The sequence below is a fragment of the Chanodichthys erythropterus genome, chromosome 13 (assembly GCF_024489055.1).
Source record: "Chanodichthys erythropterus isolate Z2021 chromosome 13, ASM2448905v1, whole genome shotgun sequence".
In the NCBI taxonomy this organism is placed as follows: domain Eukaryota; kingdom Metazoa; phylum Chordata; class Actinopteri; order Cypriniformes; family Xenocyprididae; genus Chanodichthys; species Chanodichthys erythropterus.
In genome coordinates, this window is record NC_090233.1 from 5,165,731 (window position 1) to 5,191,842 (window position 26,112).

General features: G+C 37.0%; 1 protein-coding gene across 13 annotated transcripts in view; it reads right to left on the reverse strand.

The window, feature by feature from the left end:
- The window catches only part of acaca (acetyl-CoA carboxylase alpha), a 78,489-nt gene continuing 52,377 nt past the window's right edge, over positions 1-26,112 (reverse strand). For all 13 annotated transcript variants that reach the window (XM_067407512.1, XM_067407514.1, XM_067407510.1 and 10 more), the window contains 16 exons: positions 23,841-23,987; positions 23,331-23,600; positions 23,128-23,225; positions 22,554-22,674; positions 21,521-21,631; positions 14,989-15,132; positions 14,796-14,916; positions 14,087-14,183; positions 11,917-12,013; positions 10,803-10,938; positions 10,541-10,718; positions 10,079-10,191; positions 8,046-8,200; positions 7,688-7,858; positions 4,274-4,410; positions 1-1,302 (listed from right to left, as the gene is read on the reverse strand). In XM_067407512.1, coding sequence (XP_067263613.1) covers positions 1,176-1,302; positions 4,274-4,410; positions 7,688-7,858; positions 8,046-8,200; positions 10,079-10,191; positions 10,541-10,718; positions 10,803-10,938; positions 11,917-12,013; positions 14,087-14,183; positions 14,796-14,916; positions 14,989-15,132; positions 21,521-21,631; positions 22,554-22,674; positions 23,128-23,225; positions 23,331-23,600; positions 23,841-23,987 — 2,223 coding nt within the window. In that variant the 3' untranslated portion in view covers positions 1-1,175. The remainder of the gene's footprint in view (positions 1,303-4,273; positions 4,411-7,687; positions 7,859-8,045; positions 8,201-10,078; positions 10,192-10,540; positions 10,719-10,802; positions 10,939-11,916; positions 12,014-14,086; positions 14,184-14,795; positions 14,917-14,988; positions 15,133-21,520; positions 21,632-22,553; positions 22,675-23,127; positions 23,226-23,330; positions 23,601-23,840; positions 23,988-26,112) is intronic.

A 26,112-nucleotide genomic window follows, 5' to 3' on the forward strand; every position in this document is an offset into this window, starting at 1 on the left:
TTTTATTCAGTTATTTAGAGGCAATCACAGTTTGCCATAGTAAACAGTAAATCCTCCATTTTGAACATGGAGACAGCTTCTGATCGCTTCAGTAACATGTTTAACAACACTACAGACACAAGACAATTCACCACCCATTTGGGTCACAGCATGTCAAACTTGACATGTTTTCACCTTTCATTGAGTCGAGCAGTTTGGGCAGCTTGAGGTTTTCCGGTAGCGGCTACAACCATCATGTCAATAATACCCTGAGGATACAACGGAGCATATTGAGCTCTTGTATAAGACTCCATTCACCTCTCTCGTATCATTTGCCCCCTCCATTGCTTGCTTTTAGTATATATATCTACACTACACGCCTGGTAAGTAATTGTAGAATATGCAAAATCAAATTCAACTAATCTAAACAATTGCTGAATGTTCTAGTTACGCACTTGCCACACAATGTACCATGTTTTTTGTGTCGTTTAATAAGTTATTAATATATTCTCATGACATTTTATCATCTATACTAAAAAATAAACAGCATACGTACAATACCAGTGGATTGACATTTTTAAAAAATTATTTTTTGGTTAAACCACAAAGGAATGAAATAAGCAGTCAAAATGATACAGTCATATGGCTCAATGGACCATCCTGCATGTGAAGAATAATACTGCCCATATACTGCAATTGATGCGACACGACAGCTACATCACACCCATTATAACCAGCGAAGCAGGAGCGATCTAGTTCACTAATTCTTAGTGTGGACAGGTGTTATAACCCGACTCTTGTAGAAGAAAATATAAAAGTTGATTATGAAGTTGCCAACATTCTCTCATACAGTAATTACTGCCTTTTAAACAAAAGGTTCAAGAGAAAAAAATAAAACATCCTCTAACAACAGCTTTGGGAAGCTCGTTTCTACAATTGGTCTCTGTTCATCTAGTCTTAAAGTGCACTTGACTAGACTGCAAAGCTATAAATGACAACACTAGTACAAATTGTTTATTTTTTTACTTTAGTGTTTCTAAAGGTGCGCATTTGTGCATTCATAAGCGCTGACACAGAATATCTTTGTTGTAACTCCTATTTTCAGACTCATAGCCAACATTGTGAAATCAGTCACAGCACTGCCATGTTGGCTCCTCTTGTTCCAGTATCATCAGGCCTCCGAGCTGATTGAGGCTCTACGAGGATGCAGGGGCGTCCATGGTGGACAGAATGCGGACCACCTCGGCACGCTGCGTGGGGGAAATGTGCTGGGTCATGTGAACAATCGAGTCCATGGCCACTTCAGGGTTAGCTTGAACCAGGCTAAGAAACATGAAGTTAACAAAAAATGTTAATTTAAAAACACAAAATATAAATTTAACAATAAATAAGGGTTTAAAAATGCATTGATCTGGCAATAAACATCTCCCTTGAAGATATACTAAAATATACAGTATCTCACAAAGTGCATATACCACTCACATTTCAGCAACCATTTTAGTACATCTTCAAGGGACAATACTATAGAAATGAAACTTGGATATATTTTAGAGTATATTTAGCATTATAGGTTTACTGTCCTCTGAAAATAACTTACAGCCATTATTGTCAAAATAGCTGGCAACAAAAGTGAGTACACCCTGATAACAGTTGTTTTTAACCATGCAAAGCCACATGTCATATTCATCATGTTCATGTTTTTGTATGCTTGATAGGGCCATACAAATGTGTGGATCTTGTATTAGAGCACTTAAAATTTGGTGCTTTGAGTACAATTCATTCATACTGATCACTGGATGTTCAACATGGCACCTCATGGCAAAGAACTCTCTGAGGATTTGAGAATTAGAATTGTTATAAGAAGATCAGTAACACCATGAAACTGAGTTACAACACAGTGGCCAGGGTCATAGAGAGAGGTTTTCCATGATTGGTTACACTCAGAACAGGCCAAAGAAGTTGAATCAAAGAAGTTGAGACCTTGTGCTGTGCGTCAGGTGCAGAAGCTGGCTTCAAAAAACAGATGCATGAGTGCTGCCAGCATTGCTTTAGAGCAGCATTTCTCACAGTGTGGGGCGTGCCCCATTGGTGTGCCCATCTCTATTAAACTTTTAAACATGAAAGTGAAATGTCACATAATTACCAGATTCAAACTGTGCTTTTGCGCTTTGGCTGGCGCTGAAATATAATTTGAATTGATAATTGTATTCAATTGATATATTTGAAAAAATCAATTCAAATATAATTTGCAGACATGTTTTATTCATATCAGATACACAGTGTGTAAGTAACTAAGTGTACTATTTTCTCCCAGATCACGACCACTTGCATGAATTTCGGGAGAAACTGATGAATTCACGCGCTGTAACTGACAGGACTCTCTGAACAGCTGCGCAAACAAACATGGCGGCACCCATCTCGCGTTATAGATCAAGATAATTTATTAACATTTTTAAACGACAAAGCAACTCACTTACACATACTTGAGAAGTGGAATATCAGATAGTTGGTGACATGGTAAGCAAGTTTGTGAATATTTTGAATAAAAAAGAAACAAAATAAAAGCGTTAGGCCACATCTGTAAAGCATGACGCGTCACCATGGAAACGGGAAACGTTCTAAAATAATGGTCGCGGAAAAAAACAGCTAGTCTAATAATATTTATTTTATAAATTTATATATAATAAATTATAATGCAAAGTGATAATATAATTGCACTTTTATTTTCTCTATTTGAATGTTTTTAATGCTGTAATTTAATGTTATGTTTTTAAAATCTGATGTTAATAAAATAAATGTTAATATATTTTAACAGTTAAAGTTAAAGCCTAGTTTATTAACATTTTGTTGGGGCGATTGAAGACAGGTGGGGCTCGGAACCCTTCCCCACCTCCAAAGTGGGGAATGGCAGAAAAAGTTTGAGAAACACTGCTTTAGAGGTAGCAGAAGAGGAAGGTCAGCTTGTCAGTGCTCAGACCATATGCCGCACACTGCAACAAGTCGGTTTGCTTGGCCGTCACCCCAGAAGGAAGCCTCTTCTGAAAATGGCTCACAAGAAAGCCCGCAAACAGTTTGCTGAAGACAACATGTCCAAGAGCATGAACTACTGGAACCATGTCCTGTGGTCTGATGAGACTAAGATAAACTTGTTTGGCTCAGATGGTGTCGAGCATGTGTGGCGGGTACCAAGAAAATTGTGTCTTGCCTACAGTCAAGCATGGTCTGGGGCTGCATGATTGCTGCTGGTACTGGGGAGCTCTGCTTCATTGAGGGAAACATGGATCCCAACATGTACTGTGACATTCTGAAGCAGAACATGATGCCATCCCTTCAGAAACTGGGTTGAACGGCATGATAATGATCCCAAACACACCGCCAAGATGACAACTGCCTTGCTGAGGAAGCTGAACGAGATGGAGTGGCCAAGTATGTCTCCAGACCTGAACCCTATTGAGCACCTGTGGGGCATCCTCAAGCGGAAGGTGGAGAAGTGCCATGTGTCTTAACATCCAGCAGCTCAGTGATGTCATTATGGGGAAGTGGAAGAGGATCCCAGCAACAACCTGTGCAGCTCTGGTGAATTCCATGCCCAGGATGATTAAGGCAGTGCTGGAAAATAATGGTGCTCACACAAAATATTGACACTTTGGACAGTTTTAACATGTTCACTTATTAGGGTGTACTCACTTTTGTTGCCAGTTATTTAGACAATAATGGCTGTATGTTGAGTTATTTTCAGAGGACAGTAAATCTATACTGCTATACAAGCTGCACATGGTCACATGGTCTAAAAACTATCATTTCTATAGTATTGTCCCTTGAGAACATATAATAAAATGGTTGCTGAAATGTGAGGGGTGTACTTTTGTGAGATACTGTATAATATATAATATACCGCTAAACTATATTTCCCCATTGTCTCATATCAGTTTGTTTCTTCTCACATAATAAACACATGGAAATGAAATACTGATTTGAATATATGATTTAAAATGATTTAAAATAAGACTTTAAAATTATAGTATAGTATAGTTAGTATAAACAACCAGGATTCCCACAGTCAGTCAGTCTTTTTTTTTTTTTTTAAATAAAAACTGCACATTCTACTAGTTATGCCAAGCTCAAAAATTGTGAGTAAAAAAAAAAAAATCTTATCCTCCCAATAAACCATGAACAACTGGAAGTCATGTGAATTCATTGGTTAAAAAGAGTGGGAAACCTAAAGAACATTCAGCTTTTAAAACTTCTGGAATCTTGAAATTTACGCTTTTTAAGGCTGGTGTCTGGATGTTACCTGCGGATCTGTTTGAGGATGTGATCTCTGCGGATATATTTGATATTCTCATCGATGACAGATCTGGCTCCCTCTTCCTCTGCCAGCTGCCTCTCCAACCATTCCACAACATCCTCATTACTGTCCCACAGATATGCCTGAGAGAGACAAAAAATAATAGAGAATAAAAATAAAGAAACAAAAGAAGTTCAAAACACCTTGAGCTTGCTTGAAACATGCCAAACAAACTTTCTGACAATGTTTCTATTTGAAAACCAAATCACAATCCTAATCAACGGCTCTTCATTTAGGCTTACACCGATAACATCAGGCTGATCTGAAACAAAGCCGGACTTGTGCTTGTGAAGATTTGTCGAGGCGTTAATGGGCTTCCGTGCTTCTAAAAACCGCAAGCACTTGTAGTCGGCAAGAACATTTAATGCCCCATATTAATCATTTTTAATCCGTTTGCTTTTAATTAAGAAACAGCGTGTTGCTCTGCTATCTGCGTGTGGCAGGGTGGAGATTAATTGTAGCTTAAGATAGCTCGCTCAGATTGGGCTAATGTATTAGTGGTCCAGACACCGTCTTCTGCAGATACTTTAACCTGCCCCGGGGGCTTGGCTCTGCTCCAGGACCTGGTGTGGCGACTCTTCCGAGGCATTGTGGAGAGCTCATCCATTCTGATCATTTCTAATAGTCATATATTCCCTAGTCCACACTCTACTTCAGTAAAAGAAAGACCTCCTATAGGTTTTTTTTTTTTTAAAACAATTGCTAGGACACATTTCTCAATACTTTGGTGACTTTTTCAAAACTCTTCACACAGTTCTTCGAATTTCACACCCAAAATGCAGTAAAGCTACTAAAACACTTTACACATGTCTCAAACGAACTCTTCTTCCTTAAAGGGTTAGTTCACCCAAAAATTCTGTCATTAATTACTTACCCTCATGTCGTTTCACACCTGTAAGACCTTCGTTAATCTTCGGAATACAAATTAAGATATTTTAGTTGAAAATCCAATGGCTCCGTGAGGCCTCCATAGGGAGCAATGTCACTTCCTCTGTCAAGATCCATAAAGGTACTAAAAACATATTTAAATCAGTTTATGTGAGCACAGTGGCTCAATATTAATATTATAAAGCGACAAGAATATTTTTGGTGCGGCAAAAAAAACAAAATAACGACTTATTTAGTGGTGGCCGATTTCAAAACACTGCTTCAGGAAGCATCGGAGCATTGTGAATCTGTGTGTCGAATCTGCAGTTCGGAGCGCCAAAGTCACGTGATTTCAGCAGTTTGACGGTTTGACCCGCGATCCGATTCATGATTCGATACACTGATTCATTTATGCTCCGAATCTTCCAGAAGCAGTGTTTTGAAATCGGCCATCACTGAATAAGTCGTTATTTTGTTTTTTTGCTGCACCAAAAATATTCTTGTCGCTTTATAATATTAATATTGAGCCACTGTACTCACATGAACTGATTTAAATATGTTTTTAGTACCTTTATGGATCTTGACAGAGGAAGTGACATTGCTCCCTATGGAGGCCTCACGGAGCCATTGGATTTGGAACACGAATTAAGATATTTTAGTTCAAAGATTAACGAAGGTCTTAAGGGTGTGAAACGACATGAGGGTAAGTAATAAATGACGATTTTCTTTTTTGGGTGAACTAACCCTTTAACACTGGCATAGGTAACTGGACAAACACACTTTGTCACTCATAATTACACTAACAACAGGTAACATTATACAATGGTTTCTTTTGTAAAAATATCTTTACAAAACAAGAATAACAGCTCTCTACTGGGTAGAATTCTCTGCAGTATGTGTTACATGGACCATGTTTACATTACAGAACAGTTCAAAATTAAGTTGTCCCCTTTTGGATAGAAGGTAATGAAATAGAAATAAAACTGGTGTTTTTTAGATTTGAAATATATTTTATTATGGTATTACTGTAGAAATGTAGCTAATTTTAGTCTTAGTTTTGTATTATGATTAACAATTTTAACAGTTTTGAAAGAAAAAAAAAATGTAGTCACTGAATGCAGTTTGTGGCAAGGCAATAGAAAAATCTATAGTTAAGTCCACAGACTGCTGATGTGCTCACTGTGAGAAGAGTTTTGAAAGGGAGACCCACGTATTGAGAAATGGGTCCTTACAACTGACTCGTTTGGTCAAATTTTAAGACAAAATCCAATTTAAAGACTTTTTTTTTTTTTTTATTCCTCTTCAAACAAATACGGAAGAGGATTAGGGCCAAGCAATAATAAAAAAATAAAAGCATCTCGAGATTAAAGTTGTTAAATTACGAGAAAAAATCGTTAAATTTCGAGAAAAAAGTCAAAATAAAATGTTGAGAATGAAGTCATTAAATTACGAGAAAAAATTCGTTAAATTATGAGAACAAATTCGTTAAATTATGAGAAAAAAAGTCGTTAAATTATGAGAACAAATTCGTAATTTAATGACTTTATTCTCAACATTTTATCTTGACTTTTTTCTCAAAACGAGTTTTTTCTCGAAATTTAACAACTTTAATCTCGAGATGGTTTAATTTTTTTTAATATTGCTTGGCCCTAATCCTCTTCCCTAAACAACAGTACCTGTCAAAAGTTTGGAAACATCAATTTTTTGTGTTTGAAAGAAGTCTGTTTTGCCCAAGTCTGCATTTATTTCATCAATAAAAACAATACTACTGTGAAAAATTATTACAAATTAAGAGAACTGTTTTCTATTTTGAATATAAATTTACTTGCATCTATTAAATATTTATTAATGCATTTATTAAATATAAATCTTTGTAACATTATAAATGCCTTCACTGTCACTTTTGATCAATTTAATGCATAATTGATTTGAACAAATGTTTGAATGGCATCATTGTGTCCACAAAAATGTAAAGCAACAAAACCTGTTTTCAACATTGATAATAATAGTAAGAAATGTTTCTAGCAAATCAGCATATTAGAATGATTTCTAAATACTGGAGTAATGATGCTGAAAATTCTGCTTTGTAATCAAAGTAATAAATTACATTTTTACAATACTTTCAACTTTTTAAACCTTTGACAGGTACTATATATGTTTTTAGCTAGATATTTGGCTTTTTACACCCCTGTACCTGTACCACTCTAATGGGAACCGAACAAATGACAAAAACATCCTTTTCTGAAAATATATAAATACAAATAAAAATGTACTGAATCAAAAATATTACTTGTACTGTTAAATTTGTACATGATTTTTGTTGGTGATCTGGAGAAAAGAGATTTATTATTGCAGTAAGCGATTTCTGAGAAACGCTGGGGGCGGAGCAATGAAGGGAGGGGTGTGTTTGTTTGGGTGTCAATTTCAAATATCAACAGTGTTTCTCAGAAATCGCTTACTCCACCTTTAATGCAATAGCTTTTTGTAACATACTTTCACAGCTCCCTCTGCCTCCACGAACCAGCGGCGGAGCATTGCCTGAACCTGCCCGTCCGTCAGCTCGCTGTTAGCACACTGGATCTTCCTCTTAACCGTGTCTTCCAGCAATAACCGCCGCAAGCGCCAGTAGAAGAACAGCCGAGATGTCTGCCACTCTAGGATGTCCTAAACACACAATAAAAACAGTGTTTCAGAACAGGTCCAGATTAATTTAACTGATTTAAGTCTTATTTTATTTGAGCTTCTGATTCTTCAACTATGGAGAATTATGAATTCAAATCCAAAGGTTCCAACAGAAAATGACAAAAGCGAGAAAAAGCAGAGCAGACTAGTATAGAAGTTGAGTACTGACAGTGATGACTCCTTTCTCCTGCATGCGGCCAGGTGTGTCATGAAGGTCGGCAAACTGCACAGCTACTTGATGATATATGGGCAGCAGAAACTCCTCTCTCTCTTTCAGTTTAGCCTCCAGCTCTTTACGCTCAGACAAATTCAACTCCGGGGTTCCTGAAACCACACACAGAATGGACAAATGCAAATTTATGTAGAATGTACAAAACAAATAAGTACCTTAAAAATGGGGACAAAGCAATATATCAGTCAGGCCAAATAATGAGCCGATATTTAGCTGTTTCAGAAGACAACTGCCCAGATGAAACATTTCTGCCAACCACTTTTGAGGCAACTTTTTTTTTGGGATGTCAAGAGGTAAGTTCAAAATATCAATTTTATTAGGTTAAGTGCCATTAAAGGTGCAATATGTAATATTTTCTGTCAGCTAGAGGTCTCTAGAGGCCTATTCAAAACAAAGGTGTAGCTTGATGACGGCAAGTTTGAGCGCAGAATCTTGGGACATGTGGTCTTCATCTCAACGGCCGGTGGCAAAGAATTGGGATAGGACTCGGGAAGAAATCATGTTCATGGGATTATTAACGTTACTGTAGTATGAAGCAGAGCAGGACCGAGTGTTGTGGGAGCTGAACGAGGCCGCTGGAGCGATTGCGCAACACACGCCTCACGAGCAGCAGAACTTTTATTATGACACCGACGCTGGCGCCGCTTCCGCTTTTCCGGTCATGAGTATGAGGTAACGCAGCTCTGTTTATCATATTAGATACATTTGAGAGTGTTGAAAATTATGTTATAACGTTACTCTGTGCGTTCGTTCGGCAGCTGCTGTGAGACACTGTTGCACACTGCAGTAAGATTGATCGATTTTAAAATATCATATTAAATGCCGGATGGCTTGTGTTGATTAATGGCATGCAATTAATTTTGAAAATGCTGTAGTACTTTTACTAAAATATTAAGCAGCATCTGATTATGCTATGTTAGCTACTTCACAAAATAGTGTTTTTCCTCTAAGGCATGGTAAAGCATGGTACTCACAAAAAAATAAATAAATAAATAAATAAAGAAAATTAGATTTAAACAATAAGAATAAACGTGTTGAGCTATATAACAATAATTCGTTTTCTGTCCATAAATATATCAAAACAGTTGTTCCCTTGCCTATTTAAACATGTAAATATTAAAGCGTCTTTGGCGTTTCCATGGTTTCTACAAAATAAAACCGGAAACCGAGACAGACCAAGGGTTAATGCGGGTATGACGCAATTGACAGGCGACTCCTCACTCGTCCCGAAGCCTTGATTAAAATTGCAATTTATAAATAGTTGCAAACATTTGGGATATTTTAAGTACTCAAGTGAACAAAATATATAACAATACATTCTGCACCTTTAAATCACTTTTTATTTAACAATTATTTATTTTTGTGTGTTATTATTATTATTATATAAACAATAATAATGGCTGGGATAATAATGCTGGGAGTACATTTTTGACAAAATTTTAAATTTAGAGTAATATGCACTGATGAATCGTAAAAAAGAAACGTATATTCAGAAAATAAAGAGATTCTATTTTGATTTTCTGTTGGCTTGAGCGCATTGGCACAATTCTGCTGTTTTGGCATCTAAGTGTTGACCCCTTGTTCTATACATGAGAATCAGCAAGAATAATCACAAAGCCGCCCAACCGAGGAACTCTCCAGGATCTCCCATCACCCTGTGGCTCTTTGAGAGAGATCGATCGCATCAGAGGCAATCATTCAGCGTGGCTGCATGTGACACCGCAGGCTACTCTGGTGGCATGGTCCTCTTTAGTGACTGCTGAGGGGGTAATCGATCGAAGGAGGTACAGAACAGGAGCGGGGCCTGATTGATCTGAGACCCCTGTGATTGACACGTCTCCTCAGGGAGGAGAGAGAGGGTCGACGCAATCAGCAGAACGCAACGATACTGTGCTTTAATACAACACTCATACAAGCCCAATAAAATAAAACTAAATTTCTGAGAAGAGAGAGCACTGTGAACAACTTACCCAGTCTTTCTGCAAGCCCCATGTACACAGGGTCCACTCGTCTCATGGTCTTCACAAGGTCTTTTTTACGGAACTTGATCTCCACTGTGCCTTCAGGCTCCAGCACACCACCACTGCAGAACACACACATGGATGAATCAGCTCAATCAGGCCATGACAATGAATCTGTTTGAAGTCCTGCTTCTGAAAGATTGGCCAAACTGAAAAACGTATTGGCTGATTAAAAAAAAAAAGAAAAAAAAAAAAAAAAAAAAAAAAGCGCCAAATATTGGCCGATATATTGGTCGGCCAATAATCATCATTCAGAATGGCGGGCTAGTAAGGTCTATTTCACTTTTTTTTTTTTTTTTTTTTTGTGTATTTGTTTTGTTTTTTAATGTAGTACTTACTGTTATGTTTACATAAAATAAAAAAAAGAAAAGAAAAAGAAAGCGCCTTTTATTTCCATATCCTAATTCTTACCGGCTGTCCTTGTCCGCATACATCTCCATGTGGCGAGGGTTGATGGTGGGGTCTATGACGACCCATGATCCTCCCCGGAGCTCCGCCTGTGGTGGGATGTACACCAGCACTGGCTGTCTGTACTCTCTCAGCCCGTCCACTATATACGCTCCAAACTTTAGCACCTGGTCGTACATGTCTAAAGACAGGAGAGCATGAGGTGTTAGCAAAGACCATCTCAGATCACTAAAGCACATACCAGTTCTCCTCCCATATCACTGACCTTTCATCCCTCCAGAGAAGCCTCTCCAGTTGGCAAACACTATGAGTGGAAGCCCCTCTCTGTTGAAGTCTTTAATGGCCTGTGCAGTCTTAAAAGCAGAGTCAGGGAACCACACTTGCCCTGCTTGCTGGATGATCTATAGGAAACAGCATAAAACACTAGTCATCTTTCTAACAGAAATCATGTGACCGAGGCTATGTTGACACTGCCAATTTTGTATCCAGTTGGAATCTGAACTAAACTGTCCACATTGTGTATCACAACTATGCAGATCTGATGCATGTCCCTTGGCCCTCTTTCGTTTTCTGCAATATCTGCATTGGTTTCTATGGCAATGACATTGCATTGGTACACAGTAAAATCCCCAGAGTTAAATCAACTCTGCTCAGAGCACATATGGTCCCTCTCTAAATAGTGTTAAAGTAACACTGAAGCAGAGTTAAAGTTAATCAGATATCTAAGCAATTACTTAAGTGATGATTGAACATTAATGATGAACACCTGCTCTTAACAAGCAGAAACACTGAAGAAAAGAGAATTGCTTAATTATCTCATTAACTTGAACTCTGCTTCAGTGTTATTTTAACACTGTTCAGAGTACATTTGGTCCCTCTCTAAATAGAGTTGATTTTACTCTGGGGATTTTGCTGTGTAGGCATACACCAAAAACAACAACCGCAACATTGTCTTATTTACACCATGACAATTTGTAGTCGCCGCACTGAACTACTACGTCTTTTAAGGCAGCGGCCAAACCGTAGGAAGCTGGTACGTGTGGGCATATCTATATTTAAAAGCCATTGTAATTTTCAGCTTGACCGGCACTTTGCAGCAACACAACCTTGTCTCTGCAGCAACTTTCAGCATGTTTTCTATAATAATGGCTTACATGTTTATGTTTTATGTAGCGTGAAATCTGATTAGAGCGGTCAGACTAAAACAGATTTCCTGAAATGCGATTTGAATATGATTTCAAACCACATATGAATGTAGCATTTATTGAGATTTTTTTGCCATTCACACTTGCTAAATCCGATGGGATTCCAATCGGATATGCACAGAAAACGTATTTGATTGACAGTCTGACCAATCTTGAGAGTCTGGAAGTGGTCACCTTGGCTTCGGAGTCCAGATTAGCTGGGTCTGCTGGGATTGACAGCTCCACCGATCGGGTTTCCACTGCAACTACTCCAGTCGGGATCCCGCCCAACCTACAATTAACAAGAGGCTGTGAGGGACAGATAAAAACAAGCACTCACCAATAACAAAGATAAATATTTCAGTTTTTAAATGTATATCTAATTTTCTGAAAATGTTTTTAAAAAGTGTCATCTTGCAGTGTTTATGATGCATATACAGCTGGATCTGGGTAAAGGATAAGAGAAATTAAATCACAGTAGTCTTAAAACATGTTTAGTTCAATTAATAAGTCATAAATTATTAATAAATTAATAAATATTTATTTAAAATTTAATTTGTCTTACACACAAATGAAAAATTTAAACAACTAAAATAAGGTTTTATTTAAAGTATCCAAGCATCTAAAGATTTTTGTTTTATCTGTACATGTAAATTAGAAATGAAAAATAGATATTTTTTTTAAATATTTTTTAAAACAAAAAATCTTTTTTTTTGTTTAAATTGACTATAATTTGAAATGACATTTCATTAAGTTGTGATTACTTCCAATAACATTAAAGCTATCAACAATGAATAAAAAATAAATAAATAATAGAGCAAAGGTTATTATATTATATATATATATATATATATATATATATATATATATATATATATATATATATATATATATATATATATATATATATATAAAAAATCTGGCTTTTTCATGCAGACAAATAGGTAACACTTTAGAATAACTCACGCTATGAAGCATTAGTTAAGCATTAGTAAATAGTTAATTCATCATTTATAAAACATTAATAGACATTAGTAAGCCATTTATGAATACAGCTATAAATGCTTTGTTCTTGATTTATAAGCATATCTATAATGAGTTTAATAATTGTATTTTCATACTTTATTAATGATCAATTTATCATTTCTAAATTATGTATTACATTATTCACAAACCAGTAATTTAGGAGTTGTCAGTGGTTCATAAGATCATTTAGGAAGTGTAAGTAAATTATTAATAAAATATTTAAATGTACATTTATGCATCTTATTATTTATACATATAGTATTAGTTACTCAGTGTGTTAATAAATGCTTTATTAACATATTCCTAGTGTCAAAACTACCTCAGTACTAACTTTAAAAATTAGAGAACAGCAGTGCAGGTCACTGAACCTTTAAATCTCATTTATAAAAGCTTTACAAAGCATAAATAGTCCTCACTTTAGATGAGCTCACAAAAATAGTTCACTGACTACTTCTAAATGTTTTATAACTACCTGAATTAATCATGAATTGCAGTAGGAATATGTGTTAATAAAACATTTACTAACACACTAAGTAACTATTACTATGTGTCTAAATAATAAGATGTATAAATGAATGTTTAAATAGTTTATTAATCATTTACTTACACTTACTAAATGAACTACTGACAACTCCTAAATAACTGGTTTGTAAATAATGTAATACTTAATTTAGAAATAATAAATTGATTATTAGTAAAGTATGAAAATACAATTATTAAACACATTATAGATATGCTTATAAATCAAGAATAAAGCAATTATTGCTGTATTTATAAACTACTTACTAATGTATATTAATGCTTTAGAAGTGATTAATTAACTATTAACTAATGCTTAACTAATGCTTCATAGTGTGCAGTTATTATAAAGTGTTACCGACAAAGACTATAAAAGTAAAAAACAACAACAACATGTTCGATGTCAATTTTTGTGGCAGACAACTAAAGAAGAATGGAGTAGAAAACCGATGTAAAACTAATGTTCCCCACAGGAGCTTTCAAAGTGCATTTATCAGAGCAGGACCTTTCAAATTGACAAATGCTGCCCTTTAAGCATTGAGGTCAGAGGTCAACACAAGTTCACTGAGGAATGGAAAGGCTCAGATTGTATGGTTAATCATTAGAAAAATCAGTATTTGCAAATGTATTTCATTGCTTGTGGCATTTATTTTTAAGAAAAGTGTGCTTATGGATATGATTAGTTCTGAGAGCTCTACAGCAGCATCATTTATTTGCTTCAGTTAACAAAATATCAAACCAAGAAGCAATTTTACAAATTTAAGAACTGCATAAGAGTCCAGATACTTTTGGGGCCGCTGCATTGATTATTTGTGCTTACCTAGCCCGTCCAACGATTACACTCTGTGCCCACGGCTGCATGATCTCCAGAAAAGAGCCATGGTCGAAGAACCCACTCACCCACGCACCCTTAGTGTCTGTATGGAGGAAAAGAGACAGTCAGAGCTGCATTAGCACCCCATCTTCATCAGAGATATGCTGAGTTTAACTGAGGGGAAGCTGCTGCAGGAAGAGGTTACCATTCAATTACACTGAGACCCGTCTCAGCACTGAGACAAAGATTCTTCTCCCTGCCACCCGCTCTCGATATCTCCCCACCTCACTGTGGTAATTACAGTGATGTGTAATCTGTCTCGCCAATAAAAAACACTCCATATATCCCAGAGTGTCTTATCTCTGAGAGGAGAGACCTAGTGCTGTGCCTCAAACATAAACCCTCAGACCACAGTCATCCATTACTGGATACTTCCCCAAACTAACAACACATCCCTCAACAGAATTAATACACAAAACTCAAGATAACGTAACAGGAAGCATCAAAAAATCCTATGTCATTGGCACAAATACTTAATGACTTTTCTATTATATAATTTGCTGTATATACTGCATATTGGTTGAATCACATGACTTTCATCCACATCATTTATGTTGGTAATGTATAACTAGACTTGTGGTAACTGGCATCATGGCACAGATGCTGTCAATATAGCTGAACTTGAATTGAACTAGGGCTCTAGCATCCAACTCACTCAGACTGGGACGTCCCGCTAGCATCCAGCGTGGGTCATAAGGTGCCTTGGTAGGAACAAACTCCACTAGTCGATCGATGGGATCTTTAGCAGTGAGCATTGGCACATGACTGGACGTATTCTGAAGGAGAACAGCACTGTTAGACTCAAAATTACATTCTCTTGTTTACATGTCACGATGTGTTCTACATACCTTCGGCATGTAGGACAGCCAGTGAAGTAATGTAAACACTCCCTCAAAATCATCACACACAGTGGTGTGAGTGACTCCATTATTGTGCATGATCTGTACTCCACCTAGCTGGTTATTTGAGGTATACACCTCACGACCCAGAACCTGTAGAGAAAAAGCAAATAGGTGAATGAGTTAAAGGTGCCCTAGAATCAAAAATTTAATTTACCTTGGCATAGTTGAATAACAAGAGTTCAGTACATGGAAATGGCATACAGTGAGTCTCAAACACCATTGTTTCCTCCTTCTTGTGTACATCTTTGTTTAAAAGACCTCCGAAGAACAGGCGAATCTCAACATAACACTGACTGTTACATAACAGTCGGGATCATTAATATGTATGCAAATGCCAGCCCATGTTCAAGGCATTACGCAAGGGCAGCCAGTATTAACGTCTGGATCAGTGCACAGCTGAATCATCAGACTAGGTAAGCAAGCATGAACAATGGCGAAAAATGGCAGATGGAGTGATAAGAACCGACATGATCCATGAATACATTATATTTTTAGCGATATTTGTAAATGGTCTTTATAAATGTTTCGTTAGCATGTTGCTAATGTACTGTTAAATGTGGTTAAAGTTACCATCGTTTCTTACTGTATTCACGGAGACAAGAGAGCCGTCGCTATTTTCATTTTTAAACACTTGAAGTCTGTATAATGCACAAACACAACTTCATTCTTTATAAATCTCTCAGTGTGTAATGTTAGCTTTAGCCACGGAGCACTATCAAACTAATTCAGAATCAAATGTAAACATCCAAATACTTATCACATGACAGTATGCATGATGAACATCTTGTAAAGATGCATTTGAGGGTTATATTAGCTGTGTGAACTTTGTAAATGCACTGTAATATAGTCGAGAGCTTGGGGGGCAGGGAGCGCAAGATTTAAAGGGGCCGCAGCCTGAATCGGTGCATAGTTAATGATGCCCCAAAATAGGCATCTAAAAAAATTAATAAAAAAAAATCTATGGGGTATTTTGAGCTGACACTTCACAGACACATTCAAGGGACACCTTAGACTTATATTACATCTTGTAAAAACTGATTCTAGGACACCTTTAATGGCTGGCTGCCATGCAAATTACAGAAGTCAGGCTACCCAAGTTTTCAGCAGTCCACTTGGAAAAGTCACCAAACGACTACTTCTGAAGAGAAACTAGCTACTGGATTGTGAAAAGCAGGGGTTCTCACTATACAAATGTTACCCTGCGATTAATGACTCATTCATGGAAACGATTCATGCCGAATGAGGTACGTGAGCAGTTTCAGTTTCACTTTAAATAGGCCTAAGTTTGTTATAGGCTTGGCATTTAAAATAAATGTTTGTAATGTATTGCACTATAATTTATATTTTATTACATACATATATTGTTCTTTTTTTCTCTGTGCTGATTAGGCCTACCATTAAACGTATAGAATGTAGTGTGAGGTGAAATCAAATACATGTTTACAGTGTTTAGAGTTTGTTAATTTTTTGTTTTATTAACCAGTATTTTACGTTATTTTACATTATTATTATTATTATTATTATTATGTTACGGTACATTATTTCTGTATCTAATAATAAAATGCGACTTATACAGCAATGCAGCTTAACTGTGTTTTTTCTTTCAACAACGCAAGTTTGACCTGGTTTGACTTACATGTGCGTCTTATATTTTTTTATATAAAAATATAATAATAATAATAATAATAAATATATATATATATATATATATATATATATATATATATATATATATATATATATATATATATATATATATATATATATATATATTTATTTTATAAATACTGCAAATAGGCATAATAAAATCGAGCTGTAGCCTATTTACAATGGTACATTTACAATGGGGACCGTTTGCGCAAATGAAACAAGCATATTATGTTCAATACTGTTATAATTATGAGGGGGTCCTTCTACCCTATAAAGGCCCTGATGTATTTACGGCGAAGTTCTTTTTCGGTTTTGATTTGGGGTAAAACAAAGTTCGAAATACTAGAGCAGCCATATAATGTTACCAAACATCTGACACCGCCCACACTGCCAAGAGCGGTGTTTAGATGAATATGTAAATATTTGTTGAGCGCTTTCCTCTAAACAAAATAAGCACACAACAAAACTGAGAAAACAGCTAGCATTTTTTTTTAAATAAAGCTTAATAAAAGCATCTAATCATAGCAATGTGGATATGTTTGCACATATGTTTGCTCTGCAATTCGGCACTCTTGTAAAGTCACATCACGTTTATATTAAGTCCATGTGAAAGAAGGTGGAGCCTCCGTGCACAACTACCTATTAAGTAATCTTTTCTGGAAACTTCGCTTTGGCAAGCAGTTTCAAACTCCCAAATCAAACCCCAAATGAAGTTCGTTTTTTTGTTCGAAATGACGTCACATCAGTTTGTTCTTTAATTTCGCTTTAATTATATTGGGGCCTTAAGGGGTTCCTGACTCCAAAATGTTTGAAAACCCCTGGTGTAAAGTAAAGGTGCGGTCACATTAGCAAAATGTAGGCGAAATTTGTGGGCAAAAAAAGTAGCAATAGTGGTCAATAGTGTAACGATATATGAAACGCAGCTAGACAAAAGTCACTTTCAAACCAGATACTCGATAGTTTTCAGGCTGTTAGTGCAAAGATATCCAAGATATCCTCAAAAACCTCATATTATGCTTTAGTTGCAGAGTTTTGTCTGTGAAAGTCAGTACATGAGTTAAGGCCCCAATATACTATTGACAAAGTTCTTCTACATTTATTTAATCAGGGGTAAAGAAAAATTCGTAGTAGCTGTGCATGTTTGTACGGTTTGTGGACATTTCACCACCAGCAATGTCGCAGGGAATCTGGAATGAGTGAATAGATTAACCTGAAACGATTTCGGTCAAAGAAAAGCACACAATCATCATGAGCCTATTAAACACATATTACACAGTCATCATAGGCCAATGGCAGTTTGAAGATGATTAACAGTTGGCGTAAACTTTTCCAGAAAGTCTGCACTGATGAGCTGTTTCAAACCACTGAAAAGTACCCCTTTGTTTTGGATAGATTTTGTATAAAATTACATTACAACTATGCTTTCTTCATTTCGTTTGAGTCAGTGTTGTCTGTAGAACTCAGAGACTGATATGCCATTATATGAATTATCAATCACTTTGGCTGCACACCAGTCTAATATTGTGGAAATATCGATGTCATTTTAACCTCTGCCCTTAAACATCACATTAAAAAAATATGAACTGTGGAATGGTCTCTATGGATTTAAGAGTCAAACTAGCTCTACCCCAGTGTCAAGTTGCCCACGAGTCAAGCATTGCAATGATGCTCAATTCTAAGCCCAAATAACTTCAACTTTGACCCTTTCTCTCCTGACATAGTATAATGGATGGTGACACCTTGAAAATAGACTGTTGCGAGACTCTTTGGGTGATTCTTGACCAGAATAAACTACAATACTTTATGTTGATAATCAAAGTGATGTCACCAATTCTTCTTACATGAGGAAGTAACATAATAGAACTAGGAAGCAAGACGTGTGTATTGTGTGTTATGGCAGTGTCAGTACTAGTGGAGGTCTTGGGGCTGCGGATCAATATCATCACACAGGCAGTCAGTCCAGTGCTGCAGGCTGAGGAGAGACTGCTTTCCACTCAATGCTGTCAGTGACTTAGGAAGAATGACGGTGTTACTGAATGGTCAGTAGGGTAGAGTAAGGGTTTATTTATGCCTCTAGGACTGCATCAATACTCAGATTTCTTCTTCCTTTCACCATTCACACAATGCTTTCTGTAGCGGTAATGCAATATTTTGTGGTGTCATATGTAGTGTAAACACTGAAGCATTTCTATTCGTTTTGAGACGACTTCTGGTTCAACAAATGGCATGGGGGGGGGGGGGGGAGGGGGGGGTTACTGTCCTGCTGAGTTTAGCTCCAATTCCAATTAAACACTCCAGAACCAGCTAATCAATATATTCAGGATTACTAGAAACTTCCAGGTAAGCATGTTGGGGCAAGTTGGAGCTAAACTCTGCAGGATGTTAACACTCCAAGTGCAAGATTGGACATCCCTAGAATATAGGGAAAGAGTGTCGGAAACCTTTTTCCAAAAAGGTCCTTATTTGCAATTGTGTGTTAGGTCCCGCTAGTGGTGCAGAAACTCACTACTCGGCTTGCCTCGCAAGAAAACTGAATAATAATAATAAGTTTTATTTATATAGCGCCTTTCCAGAGCTCAAGAACACAATGCTTCAAAGGTAAATTATTTGATTTTCAATAAAGCAAATTCCCAACCGGATATTTTTTGACCCCTTCCAAAGCCAATGCCAACATAACACTCAAATTAACATTTTGTGCCTATAATCCATACCAAATTCCTGATCTTGAAGTCTTGGTCTTGAGACCACATAGTTGGTCTTGGGTCATGCTCTGGATCTCATCACTCTTGGGTGGCTTTCACACTGGCTACGTTTGATGGGGCCTGAATCCCAGAGCAATTGTTCCCAGTGCCCCTCGCAGTGTTGGCCTGGTTTCAGACTCACTTGATTCTATCGATCCCTCAGTGCATTAGCGTTTATCTTGATCACAAACATGTACTGCAAGCATGATATTTTTATTTAAATTAATATTTTTATTTAAACTGCAATCAAACTCAGACCACCTCTTATTATAGATAACCTTGGGTTCAGTAACCTCAGTGCACTCCCCAGTCTGTTGGGCTGAACAATGGCATGTGGCAGGGATTTCACATGTTTTGAACTCAACTGCCTGTGTGAAAGACCCCTTGGTCTGCATCAATATCTCCACTTACGGTCTACAGTCTGTTTCTAACATACTGTACCACAAGTGATAATTACCTCAACCATTGCTGTCACTGTCATAATTTCTGAAAATTTACAAGAACTTCATGAATCTGAAAGGCTAGACAGCCATTAAAATGGACATCCTGGTCCTTGGAACAAATTCTTCAACTTTACTTCTTTGTTAGGGTCAGTCTTGGTTTGGATTTTGATTCAATGAGGTATATTTATGTCTAGATCTGGACAGCAGGGAAACTAGTTTTTGTCTGGGTCTTGACTTTAACTCCAGATAGCATTTAAGTGTTTTATATTGTAACATGCTTCCCTTTTGTTTCAGTGGTTTCACAGTGATAGAATCACTGAGGTTGGACCATCCACACAGAAACAACTCTGAGACTGAAGTCTTCATAACAATCAGAATCATTTGCAGACCTGACAAGATCTGTGATGCTCATCGACAGTATCTGTAAACGAGCAGATCATGGTTCTGATCTAATTAACACAGTAATAGGATTGTAAAGGACATTCTCAGGTGGGGATAGATGGGGTGTTCCTGCAGTTCCAGAGAGTACAACCAGACACTGGATGTGATAAGTCATGATTGTGCCTAAAATATCTGAATACTGCATTTCTGTCCAAACCAGTGGAAGGATATAGACATTCACAAACTGCTAATGGAAATTATTCTGAATAAAAGTGGTTTCTTAGTTCCAAACCCTAATCTGGACGGCTGCAGAGAGTGATGGAGAAAGGCGGAGCGGTAGAAGTGCTCAATTCTGTTCTCAGAGGAATGATATGAGTGTGCCTCCCCAGTCTCAGCCCCAGGCATCAGCCTATTTCTATGCAAATAACAACTTCACGCTTCTCTTTCTATTATTCCTGCAGGAGCTGCAGCATCATGACGGGAGACAGAGAGAGAGAGAGACATGCGGGGGGATGGCAATCACTGAGGGGTGAATTATACACCTAGAGAAAAGCACATATACGTTTGTTTTTCTATCATGGCAGGTGGCTTTCTATTGTCTTTATACTGAGATATCAGTTTTTATACTGTCTCTCAGTTCTTGATTTAATTTCTGTTCCCAATAAAACACGTGATGCTTTTGCTTCCTTTTTTAAAATTGAAATGACCAGTACACACTTTGTACGTATAAATTTTCTCCTTTTGTGTTTTATGGAAAAAAGTTGTGGGTTTTGAATGACATGAGGGGTGAATAAATTATGAAAGAATTTTCATTTTTGGGTGAACCGTTTCTTTAACAAATGCTTGAATGCACAGCCAACCACAACCAATCCCTGTCACCAGTAAAATAAGAAACTGGCAGATTCATAAAATTCATATTGTAATGCAGTCATGGTAATTGCACGAATTAGGGATTCATTTATTTGGGTCATAGTTGAGCGCACACAAGGCTTTCAGAGTTCACGCTAACCTGTCACAACTCCTGCCTTGGCCCAATCAAATTACTTCACACAATTAAAAGAGAGGCCAATTAATGTGCCCTTATCAGCAGAGTGAATAGATAATTTATGCGCAAATGCCATCTTTCATAGCAGCAACTAAACAGAGAAGACCTTTGAGAATATACAAAGTAGACCAAGCAAAAAAACTGCTTTGAGGAGGCACAAGTTGGCATGTGGTGGATGGATTCTATTTCTAAACCAGAAAACAAGTGCAGCTGCTGACCTTATTAAGAGCTCCAGCTCCAGTCAGGATGATGTGAGAGTTCTCGACCTGTATGGTTCTTTGGCCCAGTCTTACCAGGTACGCTCCGATCCCAATGGCCCTGCATGTCACCTGAGGACCACCGAAGACACAGAGGCTCAGAAACACTATATCATATACAGTACAGTTCAAAGGTTTGGGGTTGGTAAGTTTTTGAAATAAGTCTCTTATGCTCATCAAGCCTGCAGTTATTTGATCAAAAATACAGTAAAAACAATTATTTAAATATCATTTAAAAATATCTATTTTTATTTTAACATATGCCGGTGAGGGCAAAGCTAAATTTTCACCAGCCATTACTCCAGTCTTTAGTGTTACATATGATCTTTCAGAAATGTTGAAAACAGCTGTGCTGCTTAATATTTTTGTTACATATTGTGGCGAGTAGGGCGGGCGAGAGCCGTGAGGGAACGGCGTAAGGCCGGTGACGTGAGAGTTAACAAGCTCCACCTGTGAGGTGCACCGGTCTTGAGTCTCTCACGGAGGAGCTCCGGGAGCATAAAAGGAGGAGCGACGACAGTGAAGGACGAGAGAGGACCAGGCCTGGATATTATTTTATGTTTTATTATGTTTGTGTGGCCGGCAGACGTCCGCGAGGGTCTGCCGGCATTACTTTTGTTTTGTATTTGTTTGTTTTGGAATTAAAGTTGTGTTGAACGTTCGCCGGTTCCCGCCTCCTCCTTCCTTATCCACAAACTTTGTTACACATATTTTTCAGGATACTTTGATAAATAGAGAGTTCAAAAGAAATCTTTTGTAACATTGTAAATGTCTTTACTGTAACTTTTGATCAATTTAATTCAACCTTGCAGAATAAAATTATTTAAATGTATTTTAAAAAAATCTTACTGACCTAAAACTTTTGAACAGTATTGCTTTACTAAACATATTGCTTATAAGCTTTTTTGAAAATTCAAAAAGTTGAACTTTTCCCTAATGTTTTGCCAAATATTTGCCATGGTTTGTAACAAGTGTCTGTGTTCTGTCAGCATACCAGGTTCATGGTGATAATATCCTCATACGCCAGCGATGATTCCCCTGCGATCATGCCAGAACCTCTCAAGTTCTCCACACCCAAACCCTCCTCTTTACCAATGATATCAGTGATCTTATACCTGCAAAGACACAGGTTCCATTAGAGGAGAATATAATCATAATCAATGACAGAAAAAAATAATAATAAAAATCTCTTTAGAAATAAATGTTCTATGTGCAAATGTAAACATCCTGTTACTTTCAGAACTCAAAACTTCCTCCCAGTCAAACCATTTATTGAAACTAAACTGCAAAAACAGCTTGTTCTTATATCAGATATAAAAGCATTAAAAATTCCTGTTCTGTGTTCAGCAGCTGAGCTTGCCAGTAATGATGAATTAATGGTGAAGTAGTAAGACAGAAACATATTTCTAAACTTTTCTCCTAAACTTCTAGAAGAATATTTTAACAATTTATCTATAACTACTATACAATCCTTCCAAAGGAAAAAAAAAAAAAAAAAGTATGTCACCCCCTTCCAGCTTCCCAATTTTGAAGCTAAAGATCTGTGTATGTGACAATAAGTAACTCACCTGGATTCTCCCTCGTCTTCCACATGTTCACAGTGGACTGAGTTCAGAGCAGACACCTTCTTATAGTCCTGAGGTGTGAGGTACAGGTACTTAAATCCCTATGAATCAACAGAACAACACACCAGTGATTATGACACACATCCAGAAGAAGATAATCACTACATTAATGATCACTGATCCCTTCCCCTGGAGCCACTCCAAACCTTGTATGGGTCTGCCGGATCCTGCCAGGCCACATGGAACATGTGTCTGATCTCCTCTGCCAGGCCGATCCGGGCTCCGCTGTTGGCAGCAATATAAATTCGCGGAATGCCGCTTTCCCGTGCCATTTCTGAAGCCTGCAGAAACAGAACATCCTCCTGCGGCCCGAAGGAGCCAATCTTATGTGTGATGTCATTGCTGATCACGATAATCTCACGGCCGGCCGGGTACTCAGGGGTTCGGAGAGTCATCCGCCATGCTACCATGCCAATCTAGTGAACCACGGACAATTGAAGAATCATTAGTGTTTCTAAGAATTGTTTTTTTTATCCACAATAAAGGTGTGATAAAATAAATACATTTTAAATAAATGCTTGTAGAGGCTCACAAACCAACATTTAAGAAGCAAAGGGGCCCCCTACAGTGTGCAAAGTGTATAGCATGTGATGGTTTGTGGAAAATGAGCAAAGCCAACCTAAGCTAGCAGTGTCATTAACATGGTGCAATCTAACCTCATTTCCTCCAGGTAGGCGGTTCATCTGCACAAGCTGACCCTGAGAATCCAGAACCAGCTCAGTGAAAGTGAGCAGTTCTGACGGAAGAGGACACTTGGGTAAGTTGGCGTGTGCATCCATGGACTGCCATAACTTCCTTAGAGACTAGAGAAAAATGGACGGAATTAAACTAATCACCAAGAAATATTTATAGTAAGACATTATGAAATTACAAGAAATATTCATATTAATATATTTCCAGCGGTCGTTTTAAAATAATATTAAATAATTAAACTTCAAATTATTAATAATACTTGAAAAAAATTGCAGGTGCAAACACACATACATGTATGGGATTTAGCGGATATATATAATACACACACACAAACTTTAGTTTTAAATCCGCTAAATCCCATACATGTATGTGTGTTTGCACCTGCAATTTTTTTATATATATATATATATATATATATATATATATATATATATATATATATATATATATATATATATATATATATATATATATATATATATATATATATATATACACACACTGCGTTCCAAATTATTATGCAAGAGACAAATCAGTAAGATTTCTGTACAATAAACATTCAGATTTTAGTTTTTCTAAGAAAATGTTTGTTCGTTTATTTATCCATGTCTTTTTAGATAACTGGTATCAACCTCAGACAAAATAATTTGCCAGATCTATGGAAACCCGACTTGTTGAGGTTGTTCCACATTATTAAGCAACTCACAGTTCTCATGCAATATGGGGAGGAAGAAAGATCTTTCTGAAGATGAAAAGCATGAAATGGTGCAATGTTGTGCAAAAGGCATGAAAACAACTAATATTGTGTGAAACTGAATGGAGATTATCGAATTATCATAAGATTTGTGAGTGATTTAGAGCACAGCAGAACTCGGTCAGATAAAGGCTTATTAATGAAAGTTCCTGTCAAAAAAATGTATTGTATTAAAAGGGCAGCTATAAAAAAAAAGCCAGTGTTGAGCAGCAAACAGGTATTTGAAGCTTCTGGTGTCTCTGGAGTCTCAAGAAGCTCTCCATGCAGGCTGGCAGTTGTGCGTAAAGATGCATTTTAGACACCACTAACCAAACCTCACAAAGAGAAACATTTACAGTGGGTGTAGAAATACATGAAGACTAAGTCTAAGACTAAAAATACATTTTTAAATAGTTTTATTCACTGAATAATGCCGTACTACTACTGGATGGTCTAAATGGATGGATTTCTGGATGGTTGGTGAATGGCCACTACGTTCCAATAAGACTGCGATGTCAGCAAGAAGCTGGTGGGTGATGATTTGGGCTGGAATTTTGGGAAGTGAGATGGAGGGTATTAAAATGACTTTTGCAAGATATGTGGAGTTCATAACTGTCCATTTTCAGCTATGGTATAAAAAGGAGGATAGTGCATAGTACAATGCACTATTGTACAATGCACTATGCACTATCCCATGCTGCAAAAAACACCACAGCAATAAAACTGTTTGTATTTCTACACCCACTGTAAATGTTTCTCTTTGTTAGGTTTGGTTTGTGGTGTCTAAAATGCATTTTTACGCACAACTGCCAGCCTGCATGGAAAGCTTCTTGAGACTCCAGAGACACCAGCAGCTTCAAATACCTGTTTGCTGCTCAACACTGGCTTTTTTTTATAGCCGCCCTTTTAATACAATACATTTTTTTGACACGAACTTTCATTAATAAGCCTTTATCTGACCGAGTTCTGCTGTGCTCTAAATCACTCACAAATATTATGATAATTCGATAATCTCCATTCAGTTTCACACAATATTAGTTGTTTTCATGCCTTTTGCACAACATTGCACTATTTTATGCTTTTCATCTTCAGAAAGATCTTTCTTCCTCCCCATATTGCATGACAACCATAACTTGCTTAATAATGTGGAACAACCTCTAAGTAGGGTTTCCAAAGATCTGGCAAATTATTTTGTCTGAGATTGATACCAGTTATCTAAAAAGACATGGATAAACAAACAAACAAACATTTTCTTAGAAAAACTAAAATCTGAATGTTTATTGTACTGAAATCTTACTGATATGTCAATTGCATAATAATTTGGAACGCAGTGTATATATACACACCGCTAGACACCACTTCCCTTTTTCACAGCCTATAAGTTCACAGAATCAATCAGAAGTCAATCTGATTTATTGCACCCCAACACTGTTGTTGACAAACTGAGATGCATCAAGTATTTAGTAATTGCATTGCGATGCCCTAAATTAAATTAAAATCAA